We start from the raw sequence: 22,229 nt of genomic DNA, 5'->3' as shown, positions 1-22,229 counted from the left end.
GCAGCTGTATGTTCAGTGCTGGAGACAAATTTTGAGTCTCTTCTGATGGGGAGAATAATGTTATCATTGTTTTTTAAGACATGAAGAACTCCATAAGCTGTCAGTTAACTCTCTAACAGAGCTGGAAGATGTTCTTCTTACCAGTACCACATTTGCTACTCCCACTTATGAAGTTTTATAAATCTCCTATTTGTATGGATTTTAATGGCAACTTACAAAAAATCCAGGTCTAGGGAGTCTGCTCTCTGAACAGGCATAAATAGCATATAACAAAGGGCAGCAGATGGTCAGGCTTGTAACAAAATTAAACCACAGGATTTATGGGAAGTTACAGAAGTTTCATGTTACTTCATTTCAACATCTCTCTTCCTCCTCATTCTCACACTTGTAAAATGCCAACAAACCAAACAAATATGTGTGTCTGTAAGTATACACACTGGAAGGCGGATGAGTTTCTTGTGATAGCGTTCCACACGTCCAAAGACCTCTTGACAGTAACGGCGTAGCTCATCTAGTTCTTCTTCAATGACAGCTGCATCTATTGGCTCACTTTTCTCAATTAGTTGCTCACCCTGCACAATTATCTGCTCAATTTTGTTGTTGTTCAATGAAATTTCTTGCTGGAAAGCCTGCATATAAGAAAATCCCATGCTTTATCAATGAAATCAACACTACAACAACTAAGTTACTAAGAACACAAGTCTTGGAGATTTTCAGCTACAATGGTGTGGGTAACAAACTGGGATTGTTCCAAATATACTGGCATGAGCAACAATGAGCAATTAAATTTAGCAGTCCACAGTCTTTCTAGACAGAAAACAGTGATAATTCATGGTTTACCATCTCATTCCTCACTTGTTGTATTTGGAAAGAAAATTCTTCTCTAAACAAGCCATGCCCATGCCCAAATGTCTGGAATGAATACAGATGCTAAAGCTAACACACTGAAATTTTGGACAACATGACATTTGATACTTTTCTCTCCAGATAATGATTTTTCTGATGCATGAATCACTGACAAATGTAGTAATTCTTTAGTGTCAAGAATAATGGAGACTTGACATTAATAGTTTTTATTAGCATTTCCTATTTTGATAAGAGAATGGTGAGTATCACCCTTGCTTTTTTTGAAAAGTTTTCACAGTGTAAAATCTTCCACTTTGGCAGAAAAATACATATTGAAACCTAGCATACCCTGTAACATCTGAGATAGAAATCCCAGCCTGCAAATAAGGAACAGCATCTAGCTGCATTAATGCATAATGTTTCTTACATTATTATCCCACCATGAATGTTTTCATCCCTTCTTTCACATCTCCTCCTGTTACCATTCAATCATGTTTTACCTTAAGTTGCTTTATTTTTGCTTGGACATCGCACTCTGAGAAATGCTCAATGTTGGTCAGCTGCAGGTCCATCTCTGTTAGCCACACCAGGATGCTATCACGTGCTGTCTCAAACTCCTCACGCTGGCCAATAAAATGCTGGGGGTGGAAAAATGGAGTGGCATGAAATGTCTAAACAACTCTATCAACAGTGGTTCTCTGCAGAAATAGCTTCCATGCCCTTCAAACCCAACTAAACTCCGCAGACTGTCTTGTTTCTTTTCCTACATGTTTTCTAAAGTTCCCTTTTCAGTAACATCAATTATAGCTACAATTAGATGACCTATGAAAGCTGTTTTTTTGAAGGAGGTGGTGCTTGAGACCACCAAGCAGTTCCCTACAAACTTCACACCTAGACTACTTTCAACAAAGTGAACTGATAAGTCACCTTTCCAAAAAACAGAAATCCCACCCAAAACACCATGCAAATGCACTAAACCAGAAGCTTCTGGACTACCCTCTGATTTAAAAGTATAGTTGGGAAACTGAAGGGCTTGGGAAAATACTTTTAGCCTGCGGAGGATGGAGGTAACCCGCTTTTGTAAGTTGTCCCATCTCTGGTTCCCCTCATGAACCATCTGCTTGAGGCTGCAGTTAGAGTCAGTACGGTTCTCCCGGGCCAGGCGGCGATACTGTTTATTGATCAGTTCCAGCTGAGTCAGACTTTCATGCACTTGTCTCTGGAAGGCCTAAAGCAATATGAACAAAAGACACCATCAGATTTTCATTTATTGAAATCAGGATACATATATAAGTCTCTCCCTTTATTTTGACCCTATGTTAGCTGAGAGATTTCACTATAGACACAGATGTCTTCTGAGGGCTAATCGATTGAAAGGTTGTCTTCTGATTAAAACGAGAGGAAAAAAACCCTGTACAAACCTGACAGTTCACTGAATGAGAAACTGCATAAAAAGTATCTGTTACAATGGCAAAAAACAGCACCAAAAAAGACTCCCTCTTCTACTCTACTCTACAAACACCTTTGCATTTGAGAAAAGAAACACAAACAATTAATATGAACCTTTTTTTTTTTAATGAACTGAAATCCAAGATTCCTGTGGCTTCATTGGATTGCTTTACACATGCTGACTTTGCTGAAGTGCAGACTTTCAAGACATTTGAGCAACTGTTTATTCTGTGCTTTACAAAAAACAGTGAAAAACGGTCTGATGGAACCACTTTTTCTTCTTCAGCATCCTTGTATACAAGTGAGCTTTGACTTGAAGTTTTCATGAAAAGAAAGTTTCATGAACATCCATACCACAGATGCCTGTGTGTCTGCACCATGTATTTTCCATGCTCCCTCTACTGTTAGAAAAGCTCCAGTCACCCAGTGGGGGAGCAGAAACAGTAGGTGAATTAGCATGTAAGTTTCATGTTGTGACTATCAACCACAAAGGAATTAAGAGAAAGCATCTTCTAAGGAGCTGACTAAATTAGTATTTTCAAAAATGATTTAAAAATTAATCATGAAAAAAACCCACCCTTTTTTTTTATGTTGTCACAGAAACAAATCATTCAAAAGAAGACTTAAAAACATACAATACACCAGTTCTCTTTTGAATATGAGTAGATTTTGGCTCCAATTGTAGTTCTGCAAACTTGCTCTCTGATATTTTTCACAATGGAAATCAACAGTCGATCTGTCCCAAAACCAGACACCATCCTTAGCGGAGAAGTGTTAGGTAACATACCTCTGTACATAAATTTTCATTAAATCAGTCAGCTTGTAAGATTTGTACATAAACAATACAGACTCTTCAGATTGTACTGGTCAAAGCTAAAAATGAAATAAGCACATTTCTGCTGTACTACCAGAGGCAAAAGTAGAGAAGCTAGTTTGAAAAAAGAAAAAACCCACAAAACTCTGTAGAATCCTCTCAATGTAAATATTCCCTTAATTGAATGACCATCATATTGGGTAAGGGGCAACCACCAAGGAATAAGTGAGCTTGCAACTGGAGTGCTCAATAGAAATGCTCAATAGAACTGGATTAATTTAAAATTACAGCAAGAGGCAATTCGCACATTAGAGGCACAAATCTGACTGTATTTACCAGGTTCTTGAAATCTAAAGGTGTGTAGTTATTTCACTTGTTACCAAGCCTTGTCCAGCAAAAGATGGGGTTCTGCATTTGTTTATTTGTCTTCCATTTTTTCAGCTCAGCTGCACAAGAACTCATCTGTTGCTTTGCTTTCTATATTTTTTTCCATGTCTCCATAGACTAGTGGAGAGGAAGAAGTTTGATTTTGTACAGTGAAGGCATGAGAGCCACCTCTGAGCTCTGTGCTCAGGAACTGAAAAGTTCTTACAAAGTCTGATGGACTGTTTTGGTTTTTTTTGTTTGTTTGTTTTCTAATTCAACTGCAGATATGGAGGGGAAAACTACAAAAATAGGGAAAAAAAAGGTTAATAACAGAAGAAACCTGCTTCAGCTATTATGTTTATATCACTGATTTTATATTGACTTCACAGTGAAGTTGTTGAATTCCACTGGATTTGAATACCACAACTTTTGTCACTTGCATTCCTAATGTCACCTGGAAGAAACTGTCACTTGGATAAACTGTTCTCTTCACAACTAGTTCCTGCTGATACAGTAGACAGTGAAGATCTCAAAAATCTGCAGAAGTAGAAAGGTAACCATAAAGGCTGAGGTTCAATGACAGATTTTGGGTAAAGTCAGACCAGTTGTAAAAATCAAAGACAGATGAGGTATTGTTGCTAGCAGATTCTCATACAGAGACTCTCTAAACAAAAGATACTGAAGACTGAATCAAGCAATAATGGGAATGATGTGTGAGACAGTATTTGTGTTCAGGAAGCATTTTTACACTATGTCAACACACCTCACCATAATGGAGTCTGCCAGTGCTTAACAACAAAACCTGGCTAACACATTGAGAAATGTGAATGCCAATTAAAAGACTTTAATCAGTGTTTCACAGTTTCTGTTTTTGAGTTAACTGTTAAAACAAAGCGTTAAATGGTCTTGGATGTTGTATGAAATTTGCATTTATTATTCACAGCAAATAACTTACAGCACCTGTGTACAGAATTACCTAAACAATCTGTTCTCTTTCTCCAGAATAATTTTTCTCTCTCATATTGATATATTATATATACTGATACATAATAAGACACTAAACCAAAGATTTTCACCTGTGTCTAGCCACACCACAAGTGTACGTACATGTACATACAGGTGTACACTCCACAGCAATTGTGAGACAAGCTGTCACATTGCAGCAGACACAACAGTTATCTGATGCACTCTGAAGGATTTACTGAAGTGACAGCTTGTCAGTTTTGGAGCATGCACTTAACTCTTAAGTCACAGAGGACACCATGCAGACATGTAATGACTTGAACATGAATTCATGAATATGAATTTCAGTTATAAGGATCTGAAATGATGAAACTGTATTTTGTATGAAACAGGATGAAGAGATCAGATAGTTACAGAAGGAGGAGAAGGGATAAGCTCAGAGCAACAGTTAAAACATACAGCATGCATTTGAGGAGGTCTTTGGTGAAGGGAGATTTATGAATGCATTGGAGCACTTACTGACTGGACTTCTTAAAAAGTTCCAGAAATAAAAAAGTTGAAAAATCTAACTTTGGTGAACAAACAGCAAGTGAGATCAGATTGATTTACTAAAATTTTCAGTTGTCACCTTCCACTCTTTCTTAATCCTAGAAAACTGCCACTGAAAGCAACTACAAAATCACCAACTCAAGCTGTATTAATGCAGTGTCTCTGCTGAGTGACTTGTGTATGGGAAGGAAGAATGCCAGCTGCCTGATATAATGTGACCAGTAGATATCAAATTTCAACTATTAAAAAATCACCTCAAATTTCTTCAGTTCTTCCTTAGCAACTGTGTAAAGTACACCAGAGGAGCTTGGGAAAGCAGCTGTCCTCTCAGAGAGTTTTAGCCAGTCTTCAAATCTAGAGTAATCATCCAAAAACTTTTGCCATAGCCGCCACGTCTCTTCAATTCTGCAATACATAATGGAAAAGCAGTGAATGCTCAGACTGAAGGACAGCTAACCTACAGGACTTTAACTAATCAACTACAACAGCAAACTAACATTTCACCACACAACAGTTGGCTCTTAATTTAGGTCAGGCAGTCTGGTTCATAAACAGACTATAGATAACTGGCTTATTTCAGACTGAGCTAGAACAAGATGATGGTGATATTTCTTTAACGCATCTAATTTTGGAACTGGTATAAAAAAGAAAGTTAAAGTTAGCAATAGCAGCTCTAAGAATCTGAACACAAGCTAAGTAACTCCTGAAATACATTGTCAGTGTAGGTACCTAAGTCAGTATTTTAGAAATTAGAAACTCCACACTACCTTTAATTGCATAACTGTTTTCTTACTTAATGCTAAAGATGTTGAAGCATAAAGTTCTTAGTCATTATTGTACACTGCAAAGGGACACAAACATTTTTTTTTTCATTCACCAACAAGAGGTAAAATGCTGTCCCTCAAAATATACTGGAAAACATATTTTTATTTAAAAAAAAAAAAGAAGAAAGTAATTCCAACAATTTCCTTCAGTTGGATATGCAAAAATAGTGGCTAACTCTTGATTCTAAAACCAAATTGGCTTAATACTGAGACTGTAAAATCTCAAGAACTTCAACAGCATTTGATTTAAAATATCAGGATCTTTTTAGGAACATGTTGCATTAGAGCAGAACTGAACTTGTTTCTACATAAAGAACACACCTTTTCCAAATCTTAGATATGAAGATCTGAAAAGGATCTGAATCATGCATGTACGTTTTGTTGAGGATAGGTTGTTTAACCAGAAGTTTGACATCTGGAAAGTTAATGTGATTACCTGTTTCTAGTACAATAAAGATCCTAAATACTAACAGCTTAATTAATTTAATTGTACAAATCTACTCATAGCATAATGTGTCTATTACAAGAAAATAAACTAGAGTTCTATGTATTGTTCCACATAATTTAAAATAGATCTGAATTAATCTGCTGGACACAAAGGTATAAAAAGCCTGTATGTTTTCAAGACAAACTAATAAAGAGAGGTTATAAAATGTATTTTTTAATATATTCTACACAAGAATTGCCATGCTTATAGTATAAGATTACTTAAAGATAGAAATCTGCAGACAGAGAACAGATGAGGACATTCTGAATAAACATTCAGTACCAAAATTCTTCCAAATAAGCAAAATCAGACATAAGAGAAACTGCTGAGGAACATTAGGTGTACGAAAACCCTAGCATTTGGAATAACACTCCATACACTCCATAACTAGTTTCCCCATCAGTCTCAGTAGTTTAAGAGTAAACTTAAGTGTTACAATTTTCCCTTCTAGGTCATGGTTTCTAAATTAGTGGGAGTCACTGTTACCACCTCAGCTTTCTCTAGTTTCTGTCTCACTGTTTCTATTCAGCGTGGAAAATAGGAGATCACTTGATCAAAGGCCTTGTGAGCAGAATTTGATAACTGGTATCTATACCTTGTATAAAGACACATACACAACCAGCAATTTATTCTTCTTCTCCACAGCATATCAACTATTGGCTTTTATTCAATAACTAATCTTTTTCTGACCCCTACACCTTTTTCTTCAGTACTACAACACTGTAATACCACATTCTGGTTTCATGCCTGGGGAAGGAAATACTTATTTGTATATATTTTAGACTTACTTAAGTCGCCTTTCCATGGACATTGCACAAATATTCCTCCACCTTCTGTCCAGATTGCGTGTAGCCTGTTGGATAGAGTCACACTCTGCTTCTGTGGCACAAGCATCACAGTCATGAAGAAGCACTTCACACAGATTGAGAACAGATGCCACTCCAGTGCTGTGTTTCTCTATATCCCTCTGAAGTTCCTGAAGTTAAAGAAAGTAATTCTTAAGAGAAATTGACAAACATGAATGAATACAAATACATTTATGTTATACTTATTAAAACAAGAGGCTTGCAAACAGAATAAAAACATCCAGTGAATACCTATTATGAGGCTGCATCTGCACAAATAAGTGTTGCAATGTTATCAAGGAGGTCAGGTGAACCCAGCAGCATGCACAGCTCTCCCAGGGATTACAAACACCACCATCACCTGGGACAAACTGCCAGAGCTCTGCATGCTCAGCTGAGCATCTTTCACATATATTTAATCAACATCACCAGTAAATGGTGGACTCATTCACAGCCCTTTCCCATTATCACAGAGTAAGGCAGAAGTTAGTAACAGAATTGTGACAAGAAAATATGTTCTTATCTGCTGTGAGGGTTTAGCAGAAGTATCATTTGTGAACCTACTGTTTCCCAGGTGAGCTAGCTGCAAAGTGGCATGTTTTACATGGAGATCAGCAGCAGCACATGTTGAACAGTGCATCTCCAGTAGGAAATTTTTCCTTCCTCAACTTTCCAATTCTATATCATTTTCATTGGAAATGGAAAAGTGTAATTCAGGACAGCTTAAGAAAATGACCTTACACTATCTTCAAACTCCCTTGGTGGGATCAGTATTACTTCTTCTCTTGGTTTCTTGGTTGCAGTGGCTTATTTTACAGTAATGATAAAGTTTCACTCTGAAACAATGTTTCAGCTTCAATTTTTAGCTACAGGTTCAAGTTAAGACAAGCCACAGAAGTAATGGGCTATTCCACTGCAAGGAAAAGAACCCTTGCTTGACTGCTGCCTACATTTGCAATGAATCATCACAATGCTATATAGAATAACCAGAATGGACAATAAAAAAGCCAAGACAACATAATTCCAATAGTGACTAAGAACAACTGACATGAACACACTAAAAAATGGTATATTGCTTCTAGAATAGTATGTTCACTTCTGATTCAGATGAAGAATTCATTTAGAATTAATATAATTCTTTCATTTAGGAGAACAAGAACTTGGCAGCGATAAGTTGAAATAAACTGCTCTTTATAATTATGCCAGTAAAGTAAACTGTAACATGCAAAGGGAAATACATTGTCAACTTATTATGTCTACACACATTTAAGATCTAACTAGAGGAACTTTTCTTACAGCTAGCAATATGATATACTGAAAAAGCCTCCCAGCAGGAAATGAGATGTAAATATAGAATCTAAAACCCTCAGCAAATCTGAAATGGAGCTCAACTTGTATCAATCACTTGATTTGGCTGGCTGTGATAACTGGAGTTGAACTCTATGAAGTAATCTATTTCTGCTTCTCATCTATGAAACAGAAAGCTATTTTGTGAACATCTACTTCATTTCCATGAAGTGGAAAATCACACTTTTTCCTCAGCTCTGGTTGTTTCACTTTCCCTTGCCTGTATTATACTCTTTCAACATTATGTCCAAATGTAGTGAAATAAGGCAACCAGGTGCCACTAATTTCCAGGTAGTGGCATGAGATTGTGTTAAGCCCACCTGTGCCTGATTAGGGTGGGCCCCCACTGCGTGTGAGCAGGGTTAGGGGGACAATAAAAGGTGAGGCCTGAGACACAGGCTCAGCTCATTCCTGAGCAAGCCAGCAGAGAGGTCAGTCACTCTCAGAGCAATAGCACTGATCCAGGCTAGTCAACCCTGAGGGCTGTAGGCTCAGAGCACTATTTGTGAGTCTCTGCTGGAACACCTGGTTGGACCTTGAAGTGCCGTGCCCTAAAAGAGGTTCGTCTTGCTATATCCAAATGCTTATTCTTCTCTCTACCCACTCTGAAGGTAGAGAGAAAGGGTGGCTACTATATATAAGGGTGGCTACTATAAACAGATGCACTACTCTATGAAACACACACTCCAGATAGCTATGAGACTTGAGGCTAAGCACGTTCCTCTCTGCTGTTTTGGAGCAGAGCAGATTTGAGAATTGCCAGTTGTTAGTTCTGAGGATTCTTAAAGACTTTAAAAACTTTTTTATTCACACATAGAACCTTTCTACAAGCAACGTCTACACTGTTTCTTTCTCCATAGTCTTGTATTTCTTTCCCAGACTTTCAAATTTTCTGTGTTTATTAGAGAACATCTAGCCTTGGGATTAATTCACGAAGGAGCATAACTTATATGAAGTGCTGCCACCCACATACAGGTTTTTTTCCTTCAGTCAGTCCGAATTTTTTTCCACATTTCCAGTGGTAGCAGATTGAGAAACTAAGCAGGCAAATAATTCTTGAAATGCAGTTTGCAACCCCAGGAAAACACTATGGGGAAGTTACCCTACCTTCCCCGGGATATCCAGTTTCAATTATATCTTTAATTTCACTACATAGAATCAATGCAATCTGCAACCAGCAATCTGCAAAGGTGATTCTTAGCTGAAGTTAATACAGATAAGTAGATAGTGGAGTTACAGAAATGGAATTTGGCCTGCCTTTTTCATAGTGTAATATTTTTAAAGTAAATTTGTATATTAATGACTAGTAGCAGTACAAGCAGCAAAGATAACATGATCTCAAAGAATGATTAACTTGGAAAAGAACAGAATACCACTAATAAAAGAGGAAAGACGGATTAAATACTTCAGGAAATGGTCAACATACTGGCCTTCTGAAGTGCAGTGACCAGTGATATAGCCTCTGACTAGCAAAAATACTGGTTGCCATAAATTGAAAGTGGGTGGGCTTTAAAAATTAGTATTATTCTTGTACCCATGGCTTTCAGTGTTACAAAATCAAATTATCAGCAACTTTCTAAATATGGCATCATCCCAGGATAAGAGTCACCTCTATTTCTCGCCTCTGGAGTCACAGTCACACTTCTACAGAATATCACTACATACTGTCACTGCATGGGGAGCACCACAAGGAAACATCAGTCTCTGTACGCAGAATAAGTTCTGTAAGAAGTGATGGCAACAAACTGTGGGATGCCTGCACAAATTGCTAGTGAAAAAACCTCAAATATCTACTTTGTTGATCAATATGTTTAGCCCTGCTCTCCACTTCATTGACTCCAAAACACCACACATTAGTGATGCTTGTGTACTATAAATTAAACCTGTATTATTTACATATGGAATGTTAATAAACAATTCTGTGCAACTATGTAACAAATCAGCTGGGGAGATGGCAAAAACTCTGAGAGGGTTCTCAGGTCTCAGTCCCACATTGAGCTTAAAAGGGTCAAATGCCAATTTGTACACTTCATAAATCAATTACGCTGAAAACATTCTGACACTCCTCTTCCCATGCATTTCTTTCTCCTCTGGAGAAAGAACTCAGGAGATCAGAACTGATATCCAGTGAGGCATCAGAAAGGTACTTTTGCCACCAAACAGGAATACAACAGAGTAACAGTCCTCTCCAATAATGTGTTTCTATGTAAAAATGCATTGTGCAGTGAAATGGAACAGGAAATAGAAAGTACAGTAAATAATCTTAGGAGTAACATTAGTTTTAATGCCAAAAATCCGGTTGACTCAGCAGTTTTCTGCCTGTTCTACTGTTGAGTATTTTATGGCAGCACCTTCTAAAGGCTTGAGTGCAATAAACCAAACAATTTTGGTTGAATGAGGCCCTTCATAGACAGATAGGAGTAGCTTCCTGTTCACAAGCCCTTGTCCCTGGGAGTGTCTTCAACCACCCCAATATCTTTTGGAGGGACATAAGCAATACAGGAGGTTCCTGGAATGCGTCGATGACAACCTCCAAATGAAAGAGGAGCCAATAAGGAGAGATGCTATGCTGGACCTTGCTTTCACCTACAAGGAAGGGCTGGTGAAGAATGTGAAGCTCAAGGGCAGCCTCATTTGTAGCGACCATGAAATGGTGGAGTTCAAGACCCTTAGGGCAGAGAGGAGGGCACACATGAAGCTCACTATCCTGGATGTCAAGAGAGCAGATGTTGGCCTCTTCAGGGATCTGCTTGGTAGGGTACCATGGGATAAAGCCCTGGATGGAAAAGAAACCCAAGAAAGCGATATTCAATGATCACCTACTCCAAGCCCAAGAGCAATGGAACCCAGCAAAGAGGATGTCAGGCAAAACCACCAGGAGCCCTGTGGATGAACAAGTTGCTCCTGGACACACTTGGACATAAAAGGGAAACCTGCAGAGGGTGGGAGTAAGAAAAGTGTTGGGGACAGTTCTCTTTAATATCTTTATCAATTACCTGGACCAGGGGACTGAGTGCACTCTCAAGAAATTTGCAGATGATACTGTGTTGGGAGGGAGTGTTGATCTGCCTCAGGGTAGAAAGGCTCTAAAGTGGAACCTGGATAGACTAGATTGATGGAATGGGACCAATTGTAGGAGGTCCAACAAGGCCAAGTGCTAGGTCCTGAATTTGGGTCACAACAATGCCATGCAATGAGTTTGGTTTGGGGAAGAGTGGCTGGAAAACTACCCAGAGGAAAGGTCCTGGAGGTGTTGATTGACAACCAGCTGAATATGAGCCAGCACTGTACCCAAAGCTGGTGAAGGGTCCAGAGCACAAATTTTACCAGGACAGCTGAGGGAACTGGGATTGTTTAGTCTGGAGGAGTCTGAAAGGAGACATTATCACTCTCGACAGCTACCGGAAAGGAGGTTGTAGCCAGGTGGGGATTGGTCTTTTTCCATGTAGCAATCAAAAGGACAAGAGGAAATGGACTCAAGACACATCAGGGGAGGTTCAGATTAGGTATTAGAAGAAACTTCTTCACTGAAAAGGTTATTAAACACTGGAACAGGCTGCCCAGGGATGTGTTTGAATCACTGTCCATGGAGGTGTTTAAAAGATGTGTAGATGTGGTGCTCAGGAACATAGTTTAAACACTGGACTTGGCAGAGTTAGGTTAATGGTTCGTAAAGTTAGGTTATAGTTGGACTCGAGGACCTTAATGTTTTTTTCCAACTAGAAAAACTTTGATTTTATGAATTTTGAAAGAAATTAGGGTTAAGAAGAGGGCCTACCAATTATGGAAAAAAGGGCTAACTACTCAGGAGGAATTTAGGAACATAGTTAGGTTGTGTAGAAAGAAAATTAGAGAGACAAAGGCACAACTTGAACTGAATCTCGCCACCTCTGTGAAGGATAACAAAAAGTCCTTCTACAGATACAACAGTGGCAAAAGGAGGGGCAAGGAAAACATCCATTCTTTACTGGACATGGGTGGGAATATAGTTGTCAAAGATGTAGAAATGGCTGAGGTATTTAACACCTTCTTTGCCTCAGTTTTCAACAGTAAGACAGGTTATCCTGAGGACAGCTGGCTTCTGGAGCTTATAGAATGTGACAAGAATCTAAACAGCCCCCCTGTAATCCAAAAGGAAACAGTCGGTGATCTATTGAACTGCTTGGATCCCACAACAACCCCATGCAGCGCTACAGGCTGGGGACAGAGTGGTTGGAGAGCAGCCAGACAGAGAGGGACCTTGGAGCTTGGTTTGACAGGAAGCTGAACATGAGCCAACAGTGTGCCCAGGTAGCCAAGAAGGCCAATGGCATCCTGGCCTGGACCAGGAACAGTGTGGCCAGTAGGTCCAAGGAAGTGATTCTGCCCCTGTACTCAGCGCTGGTGAGGCGCCACCTTGAGTACTGTGTCCAGTTCTGGGCCCCTCAGTTTAGGAAGGAGATTGAGGTCCTGGAGCAGGTCCAAAGGAGGGCAACCAGGCTGGTGAAGGGACTCGAGCACAGATCCTATGAGGAGAGGCTGAGGGAGCTGGGGCTGTTCAGCCTAAAGAAGAGGCGGCTCAGGGGAGACCTCATCACTCTCCACAACTCCCTGAAAGGAGGGTGTAGCCAGAAGGGGGTTGGCCTCTTTTCCCAGGAAACTCTCAGCAAGACAAGAGGGCATGGTCTCAAGTTGTGCCAGGGGAGTTTAGGTTGGATATTAGAAAGAATTTCTTTCTGGAGAGGGTGATCAAGCATTGGAATGGGCTGCCCCGGGAAATAGTGGATTCTCCGTCCCTGGAAGTATTTAAAAAGAGACTGGATGTGGCACTCAGTGCCATGGTCTGGTAACTGCAGCAGTAGTGGATCAAGGGTTGGACTTGATGATCTCTGAGGTCCCTTCCAACCCAGCCAATTCTATGATTCTATGAAACTGGAAGATGAAATTGCTAAGCTACTACCCATCATATCTGAGAAATTATGTTAGGCTGTTGAATTCCTACTGATTAGAAAAGGGGAAACCTAACCCATAACATTTTTAAAGCAAAAAAAAGAAGACCTGGGGAACTGCAGGCCAGTCTCACCTCTGTGCCAAGTAAGGTCATATAGCAAATCCTGGAATCCATGCTAAGGCACATGTAAAATAAGGACATGACTGGTGACAGTCAACATGGCACCGCTAAAGGCAATTTTAACCCAATAAATTTGGTGGCCTTCTATGACAGGGCCACAAAATTGCTGGATAAGGAAAGAGCAACTGATGTCATGTACCTGGACTTGTGCAAAGTGTTCAACACCATCCTGCACAACATCCCTGTCTCTAAACTGGGGAGAGAGTGACTTTACAGATGGACCACTCAGTGGATAATGAACCATCTGGATGGTCACACTCCAAGTGTTGTGGTGAATTGCTTGAAGTCCAAAGGGACACCAGTGATTAGTGGTGTTTCTCAAGGGCCTGTACTTGGCCTGTTGCTGTTTAACACCTTTGCCAGTAACATGGGTGGTGGGACTAAGTGCACCTTCAGCAAGTCTGATGATGACACCAAGCTGTGTGGTGAGGATGATACACTGGAAGGAAGGAAGGCCATCCAGAGGCACCCTGATAGACTTGAGAGATGGACCCATGCAAACCACACGATGTTCAACAGGGCAAAATGTAAGGTCCTGCACATGGGTCATGGCAATTTCAAGCACAAATACAGGCTGGGACTGTGAGGAGTCCTGAGGAGAAGGACTTGAGGGTGTTGGCTGATAAGCAGATCGACATGAGCCAGTAATGCGCACTTGAAGCCCAGAAAGCCAACCTGAGTGGCATCAAAAGAAGCATGGCCAGCAGGCTGATGAAGGTATTTCTTCTCCTGCTCTTTCATGAGACCCCATCCAGAGTAGTGCATCTAGCTCTGAAGTCCCCAACACAGGAAGGAAAAGGAACTGTTGGAGCAGGTCCAGAGGAGGCCCATGAAGATGATCAGAGGACTGGAGAACCTCTCCTATGAAGACAGGCTGAAAGAATTGGGGTTGTTCAGCCTGGAGAAGAAAAAGCTCCAGACAGACCTTACAGCTGCCTTCCAGTGACAGGAAAGCTGGGTAGGGACTTTTTACAAGGCCATGTAGTCAAAGGATGAGAGGGGATGGTGTTAAGCTCAGAAATGGGATATTAGGAAGGAATTCTTTACTGTGAGGGTAGTAAGACACTGGAACAGGTTGCCCAGGGAAGTTGTGAATGCCTCCTCCCTTGAAGTGTTCAAGGAGAGATTGGATGGAGCTTTGAGCAACGGTCCAGTGGAAGGAGGCAAGGGGGTTGAAGCTAGCTGATTTTTAAGGACCCTTCCAACACAAACCATTCTATGATTCTATGATTTTAACTTCACAGCTATAGCTCATGCATCTTTGCGTGCAAAGTGATTCTCAAACAAGCTGCAAAATAAAAATGAGTTAGAAAATTTGCTAAAAAATAGTAATTTTCAAGCATGTGCAAACTCTGCGCAAACTTTGCAAGACCCAAGAGGTGTCAGCTTTGCCTCTGGGAACAGACAATTCAAACAAACAGAAACCACAAAAGAAAACCAATTGCAATTAACTCGTTCAGGTTACATCTCTCTTTGCCTTACCTTTCCAGGAAAGGTCAATCAGCTCCTGGTGGGCTCGATGTCAAAGAAGGCTCTATAAGTGACACAATAAGTACCACTCTCCTTGGTATATAAACACTTCTTTGCCTCATGCCCTCTCAGCACTGAGCTGGGTATGGGCAACCCAAAGACACTCACTCTACTTTGGTTCTCCCCATGTCATGGTGCACCTCATAAGTGTGTTTTACCTGCTGTTCATTTAGCTTCCTTTGTATCTCCTCAGAATCACAAGTTTCATAGACGATAGGTTTGGACAGCTCTGACTCAATGTGGGCAAGCCAAGATCTCAGGCTACTCATGTTTTTATCCAGCTGCTGCACTGCAACAAGGGTCTCCTTCAATTTCTTTACCCTGTAAAGAAAAAACAGCAGAATAAGTAGACCTTGAAGGAGAGTTTCCACAGCATGTGTTTCAGGAAGTTTTCATAGACGTTTAACTTAGATGGTAAGTTCTGTTCTGAAGTCTTCCTTTGGTATGTAACATATTAATTACATGTGCAAATAGTCCTGCATTAATAAGTTCTAGTTAAAAAAAATTAAAAGCTTACTAATGCCAGATGACATTTTCAAAGCTTACCAGTTAAATGCTTGTTAAAAAAGGAAAACTTTTTTTTTTGTTTGTTTGTTTTTTAATGAACTCACACACACTAAAGCCCCAAAATGACTCAAGTAACTTAGTTGTGCAACCAACAGATGACAGAATTTCGTGTAGATGACTACAAATAATTTATTCGTTTAATGAGTGCTGGTGGTGGAGTACACTGTGAATAGGAGTGAACAAGCCTTTTCATCCTGGTGATTTCTAAATATATCAGAGAATGGTTTGAGTTGGAAAAGACCCAAGATCATTTAGTCCAACCCTCTTGCAACAAGCACAGACACCTTCAACTAGCACAGGTTGCTCAGATCCCTGTCCAACCTCACCTGGAATGTTTCCAGGGATGGGGCATCCACCATCTCACTGGGCACCTTGTTTCAGTGTGAAGATTTTTCATTGAATAACTTTTAGACACAGAAGTACAGCTGAGGACTTAGTGAGAATCCCTGAATCCCAAGGGTTAAATTAACTTGTTCTTGGTCTTCATGGACTACTCCATATTTAAACAGATGAAACTGGAATGTAACTGCATGGTGATTTCTAAGTAGTATTTTTCTTGAGACCCTGACCTGACTATCCCATACTTCAGAGCATTTAACATTTTTTTCATAATACTAGCCAGCAAATTTATCATGGGCTTCCGTATTTAAAGAGGTAGTTGCAGCTGACCACAAAGAAGGTATAACGAGTGTCCTTTCCTTACAAAAGAGAAATGCAGAGATCTTAATCTCAACTTAAAAAACTTAGATATTTCTTTTTTTTTTTTGTCTCTTTCTAGCTCTCTTTTTAGATCACAGATAGTCAAACTGTGACTCTTTAGTACCAAAGACACTTAAGAAGAGTTTGAATGCATCCTCCTGCTAGAATCTCATGACCAGCAGCTGCAGGGTTCTGATGTGAAACAAATCTTGGTGTTTGGAGAAAATGTTGGTAATGTGAAAATCTGGCTATGCAGGGACTGAATCAACACAATCCTGCTGAAAGGCTGCTCCAGTTCCTATGATCAGATCATTCCAAAACACAGATGTGAGTTTAGACTTGAACACATACTAGGGGAAAAAGCAATGCCTGGGGGCATCATCTGCTCATCACCTATGGTTGTACATAGGGTGCTCTGTGGGATTGGATCAACTGAACTTGTTCACAGGGAGAGCAAGAAGGTTGGCTATTGCTCTTCCAGAACTCATATAACAGCTTATCAGTCTCTGACATTAATTAAGAGGAGTGAAAGCTGCTCATTTTCTGCTTAGATTTTCAAGGTTGAATGCTGGTGATCTTCTGCAGGCACACTGGAGTGGGAAAGGGAAAAACTAATCATGTCAGCTTTGAGTAGGCAATGTTACTCTACCATTTGAAGTCCCAAGTTGCAGACCAGGCTTTTCTGCATAGTCTTGCAACTGTGTAGTAGTACTCTTACTGTGAAACACTTGATAAAGAGCCTGCCATTTAGAAAGTGACCCCTTTCACTCAGGCAGACTGCATGGGAATTCATCCTTGTCAACACAAAAAACAACCCCCAAACACAGCGATTTGCAGTCATATGACATAGGTCAGAAGAGAGAAAAAGAAAAAAAAGTGAGACATACTGAAAAAACACTCCAACTAAAACCTACTGCTAGGCCCTCCCTGCTGCCAAACATTTGCAATTCCCTGCAGTTAAATTCCAGAAGCTTGAAAAAAAACCAAAAAACAGAGGTCCACTCTCTCTATGTCTCCCCTACATTTAAACACTGTTCTTTTTTTGTACAGCATCTAACATGACAGCCTCCTTGCTCATAGTACAAATAGAAACAAATAAACAAGAGCTTCTCGGAGTCTGCTGGGCTTACTTTTTTTAGCAACTGCAACATGGTGGTGTGCCTCTAGCTACCCTGAAAACTATCTGTGAACAAATAACATAAATATATAATCAATCACATCTATAATTCTTCCTTCTGAATTTTAGCAGGCAAGATACCTGTGCTCTTCACCTTATTGAATATTGTATCTATGTATGAATAATTACATAAAGTGTTTGCAACAAAAAACCTCTCTTAAAAATGTAACAGCTCAAAATCCTGCCTTGCCACTCTAAGGGTAGGACCTGAAAGCTAATAAAGCTAAAAGCCCTGCTTAGCAACAAAGGTCATATTGTAAACCATTCAAGTATATGGGATTTCTAGCCAACTATAATTTTGATCATTTGAGATTTCATTTTAAAAGCTATGTTTAAGCAGCTAATTATTCCAATAATCATGTCATACTTTTGTTGCAGCACTGTGCATGTAACTAGAAACTTGAGATAACTCCACTACTTGATAATGAAGATTCAGCATTGAAATCAAGGGGATAGTGGACCCACGATGTGGTTTTTTTGAAGGTCATTTTTTATATAACACACACAACACTTGATCCATTTTACATTTTACTCTCAGAAAGAAAAATACTGCAGAATTAAATTGTTTTTATGGTTTACTGGTGAAAAGGCAGTAAATGAAAAAAAAATTGAATGGGTTTCTGATGCTTATACTTCCATGTTTCAATTACTGCACCTCGTTTTCCCCAAGAATGTAATAACTTTAAAATGTTTATTTCATACTAATAAAAGGCAATGGGAGAACAACCTGAAGCTAAAATTAAGAGCAATTAACTTTAATTCTACTAGTCCTAAAATAGACAGTCTTAGATTCCACTTAATGTAAAGAGGAACAATCTTGTAAATACCTAACAATGAATCATATACAACTCAAAGCTACTGCATTAGTCATTTAGCCAGCTGGTTACTAATCTAATAATTTAAGAGCAACATGAAAAGAGTCAATAAGAGCATGTTAACCGAGTCCGTACAAAGCCAGTAGAAAGCCAAGTGTTTTTTAAGAAAAATACCTCCCCAGAACTCAAGACATGTTTAAGAAAAACATACTCTTAAAATAATGAAAAATAATACACTAATAAAATAACTTTTAAAACACCATTAAAAAAACATTTTTAAGGTTTAGAGTCCAAATTACAGTACTCCTGTGTACCAGGACATTAGCACCACCTGTTATATTTGCTCTTCAAATTAGTTTCCTCTTTCAAACATTAAATTTCTAGAAGTCTAACAACAACAGAAAAACTTCTAGAAAAATAATGTAGAAAAAGAGCAAAACAGAGAAGCTGGGTCAATAATCAAATATTATGTAGGCTGGGTTTAAACATTACACTCAGGTACAAAATAGTCATTAATATGTGCAGCTTCTGGAAGTTAAATCTCAAATACGTTATATATACAGCCTCCCTCCATCTCTGCCTTTTGGTAGCCATGCCCCTTTGATGACACAAACATTGAGCAGACAAATACAAAGTCTGCTGTCTCTCATGTGTATACATGCTCTTGTATTTAAAACCAGCAGTAAAACCAGTCTACAGTTTCTTTCAGCCAACCTTACTAGTTGTAACAAAAAAATATTGAGAGCCTAAAGTTCTAGCTGTAAAACAAAGTACGCTGTTATCACTAGCTAGTATTTTTAAACTGAGAAGAAAACAGTAATTTCTAGGTAAGGTAGTGATCTGTACATATCAAAATTTCAATTAGTTTCCCAGCAAACCAAGACTTCAGAAAGAGCCATTTCAATCAAAAGCAAACAAAAATAGCTGCCTGCCTTGTGATATCACAATTACAGTCTGGGAGGTCTGAATCCACATTGCCGTCCTCCGCCATCTTCACAGCATGCAAGTCCTTTATCACCACCATGAAATTTTCCAGCATTAAAAAGAAGAACTTCCACTCCAAAAGCCTGCAAACACTGTGCTTTGGGTGGGGGGAGGAGTGGGGACACACTTCTCTTTGCTGGTGAATACAGAAAATGTTGCAAGGCAAACAAATGTTAGCAGCCGTTGCTTGATAACATGAGACTGAATGGTGACAAGTGGTCATGTTTCTAAATAAAACTTGCATTCATCAACATGTGCCAGACTTGGTCTCCAGGAATGTGGAATGTGAGTGCTAGGGGAAGGGATGAAAACACGTAGAACAAAGCCTTCTTTGCAAAGCCTGAGCAGTTGCAGCAACAGAACTGCTTCCTGGCTGTGAAACTCTGCAGCATGTTTTGCACTGGGTTGACATATCAGAAAAATCTATCTGATAGGATGCAAATGTTCTAGAAGGGAAGAAACAGAAGCCTCTAATACAGAGGCACAGCTGTCTTACTGTCACTGTCTCTTCCTGAGGCGGTTCCTGAGGAGGTTAAAGACCAGATCAGAATGGAGAGGCAATTAAAGTGGGTAAGGAAATAGAATGTGAGAAAGAAAGGCTTTTACAACAGGTGAACAGAGAAGTTCCACTGCACAGCATAAAATCAACAGGTAGAGATTCAGGCCAGATGAATACTACCATACTATATTATTGAAACATATTCAGAAAGCACTTTCTATTTGTTCACACCTGTAGGAAACAAAGAAAAATGCTACAGACAGGGGATGACTGTAGCTATTCAGAAAAGCACATAGGCTCTGATAGTTTATTAATGGTGTCATGGATCCAGACCATGAGGAGATGTGTTTTATTCTTAACACCAGAACAATTACCTGCATTTACTACCTGAGTGCAGCCATAATAACGTTGCATTATATATTCCAAACTCCGAAGCATCCCAACAGGAACAAGCCCCAATATATAAAAATATATTGTGAAGAGCCTCTAGAGCCTTCTGAAAATAATCTTGGGGGATGAAAATCCTTTTGTCCAGTGGGAATTAGACATCAATTCAAGTACTTTTACCATATATTAAGCAACAACTTGCACTTTAGCTGCTGCCAGCCTTAGCAACAGCTGAACTAGCAAAATTTCCACAACCTAGCATCAAACCTCTCCATCATTTACTTCATTCAGCAATGCTCACTTCACCATACAGAATGGTATGGAAAGAATTGTATGTTTAATTATACATCACAGTACTGAGCATGCTAGGTGAGAAGGTTAAGTTGAAATTATCTGGAAATAAAATTAAATAAATGTTTTATATAAATTATTTCAGAAGTAGGACTTGAAACCCTGCTTCACGGTAACATAATGAGAAAATTTAAGTATAATATTGCAGTTTATATCTCCCCAAGAATGATACAGAATCCTGAAGCCTTACTTGTCTGTATGGTGGACAGTAGCCTCTAATACTGAATAGACAGTACAGATCTTTTAATTATCTATTTTGCATTTTCTAAGTAGTTATTTCAAAAGACAGAACACAAAGATACAGCAAATACACTTTATTTTCAACCACTCTTGATGTTTCACACCCTCTGAAACCAGAAGGCTCCTAGACTGCAATGCACCACTTCCTGCCTTAATTGTTCCGTAAGAAACAGGCAATGTTCATTACTTTAAAATGAACCACTATAAAATGAGCTGGAGCCACCAGAATGCTTCTGCTTACATAAAATTTGCTGCTCCCATGCTAACAGATTGCAGAGCTGGAATTCAGTAAATTCCATATGAAAAAAGAACAGATTGAAAGAGACAATAAAACTAAACAAACCCTTTTGCTGCTACTAAGACTAATTCATATATCCTTGCATTACAGCAGTGTAAAATATATTTACACCTTATGAAGTGCAAATTTGTGACAAAATGATGTTGTTAATGGGAGTCTGTAGCACAACTCAACAGAAAGTACAGAAACAAACTAGTTTCTTCACATATCATGTAACAATCCTGTATTTCTTTAAATTATGAAAATTGCTGTTGTATTTTTTACTTTGAATAAAAATTATCTTTAAGCCTGATGTTTATAGGTCTACCTGCAGTACTCCATCAGTGAAAAAAATAATCAGGCAGAAAAACTAAGACCTAGTTTTGGAACTGCTCCTCTTGAAATCTAAAACTACAAATGTAGTGTTTAGATTCCTCTGCCAAGAATTTTTCTACATTTGCACTTCATTTTAAGCACTCATCTGAAGTAAGATGGTACTGGAGCAAGGCTGACTAAATCTGGCTACAACTAATCCTATCACATTCTAGCAGATACTGTTTTGAACTGATTTCTTGGAAAAAATTGTCGAATGCTGTGAAGTAAAACAGGAAGGTGAATTTCACTGAAATGTGTTTATGATTAAGAATAAACTTATTATGTAGTTAACGATGAAAAGGCAGACAATAAAAAAGATTTTAAATTCATGACATCCAGCATATTAACCTGTCCCATGTAGCACTTTGAAACAAAACAACTGCTTTACCTGGCTGCAATAAGATCTAGAAGATGTTGCCACCTGTCATTGATCTTGCCAAGTTTGTACTCAATCTCTGATGCCTTACTCTCATGGCTGGCTTTGGCAAGTCGCTCTCCCATTTGCTGGAGCTGGATTTTGTTTTGCTGGGCAACTGCAATTTCCTCTTGATAATCCTGGACAGAAAAAAGCAGTCAGAAATCAGGCTACTTATTCTGAATACACTCTGCTCTACACCACTAATGGAACCACATAAATATACAAGAGAATGTTGTTTCCTGATGATTGGTACAGTGGAGAAGCAGCATCTTAACTATTAGATATACAGCAGAATGAAAGAAGAAAAAAA

At 39.1% G+C, this 22,229-nt stretch overlaps 1 protein-coding gene across 2 annotated transcripts in view; it reads right to left on the bottom strand.

Moving 5' to 3' along the window:
• The window catches only part of SYNE1 (spectrin repeat containing nuclear envelope protein 1), a 304,753-nt gene that overhangs the window by 19,162 nt on the left and 263,362 nt on the right, over positions 1-22,229 (bottom strand). For both annotated transcript variants that reach the window (XM_030446636.1, XM_030446635.1), the window contains 7 exons: positions 21,890-22,056; positions 15,289-15,451; positions 7,087-7,274; positions 5,242-5,392; positions 1,892-2,074; positions 1,347-1,484; positions 438-629 (listed from right to left, as the gene is read on the bottom strand). In XM_030446636.1, the coding sequence (XP_030302496.1) occupies positions 438-629; positions 1,347-1,484; positions 1,892-2,074; positions 5,242-5,392; positions 7,087-7,274; positions 15,289-15,451; positions 21,890-22,056 (1,182 nt within the window). The remainder of the gene's footprint in view (positions 1-437; positions 630-1,346; positions 1,485-1,891; positions 2,075-5,241; positions 5,393-7,086; positions 7,275-15,288; positions 15,452-21,889; positions 22,057-22,229) is intronic.

The sequence above is a fragment of the Calypte anna genome, chromosome 3, assembly GCF_003957555.1.
Source record: "Calypte anna isolate BGI_N300 chromosome 3, bCalAnn1_v1.p, whole genome shotgun sequence".
Lineage (NCBI taxonomy): Eukaryota > Metazoa > Chordata > Aves > Apodiformes > Trochilidae > Calypte > Calypte anna.
This window is presented reverse-complemented; position numbering and strand designations above follow the sequence as displayed.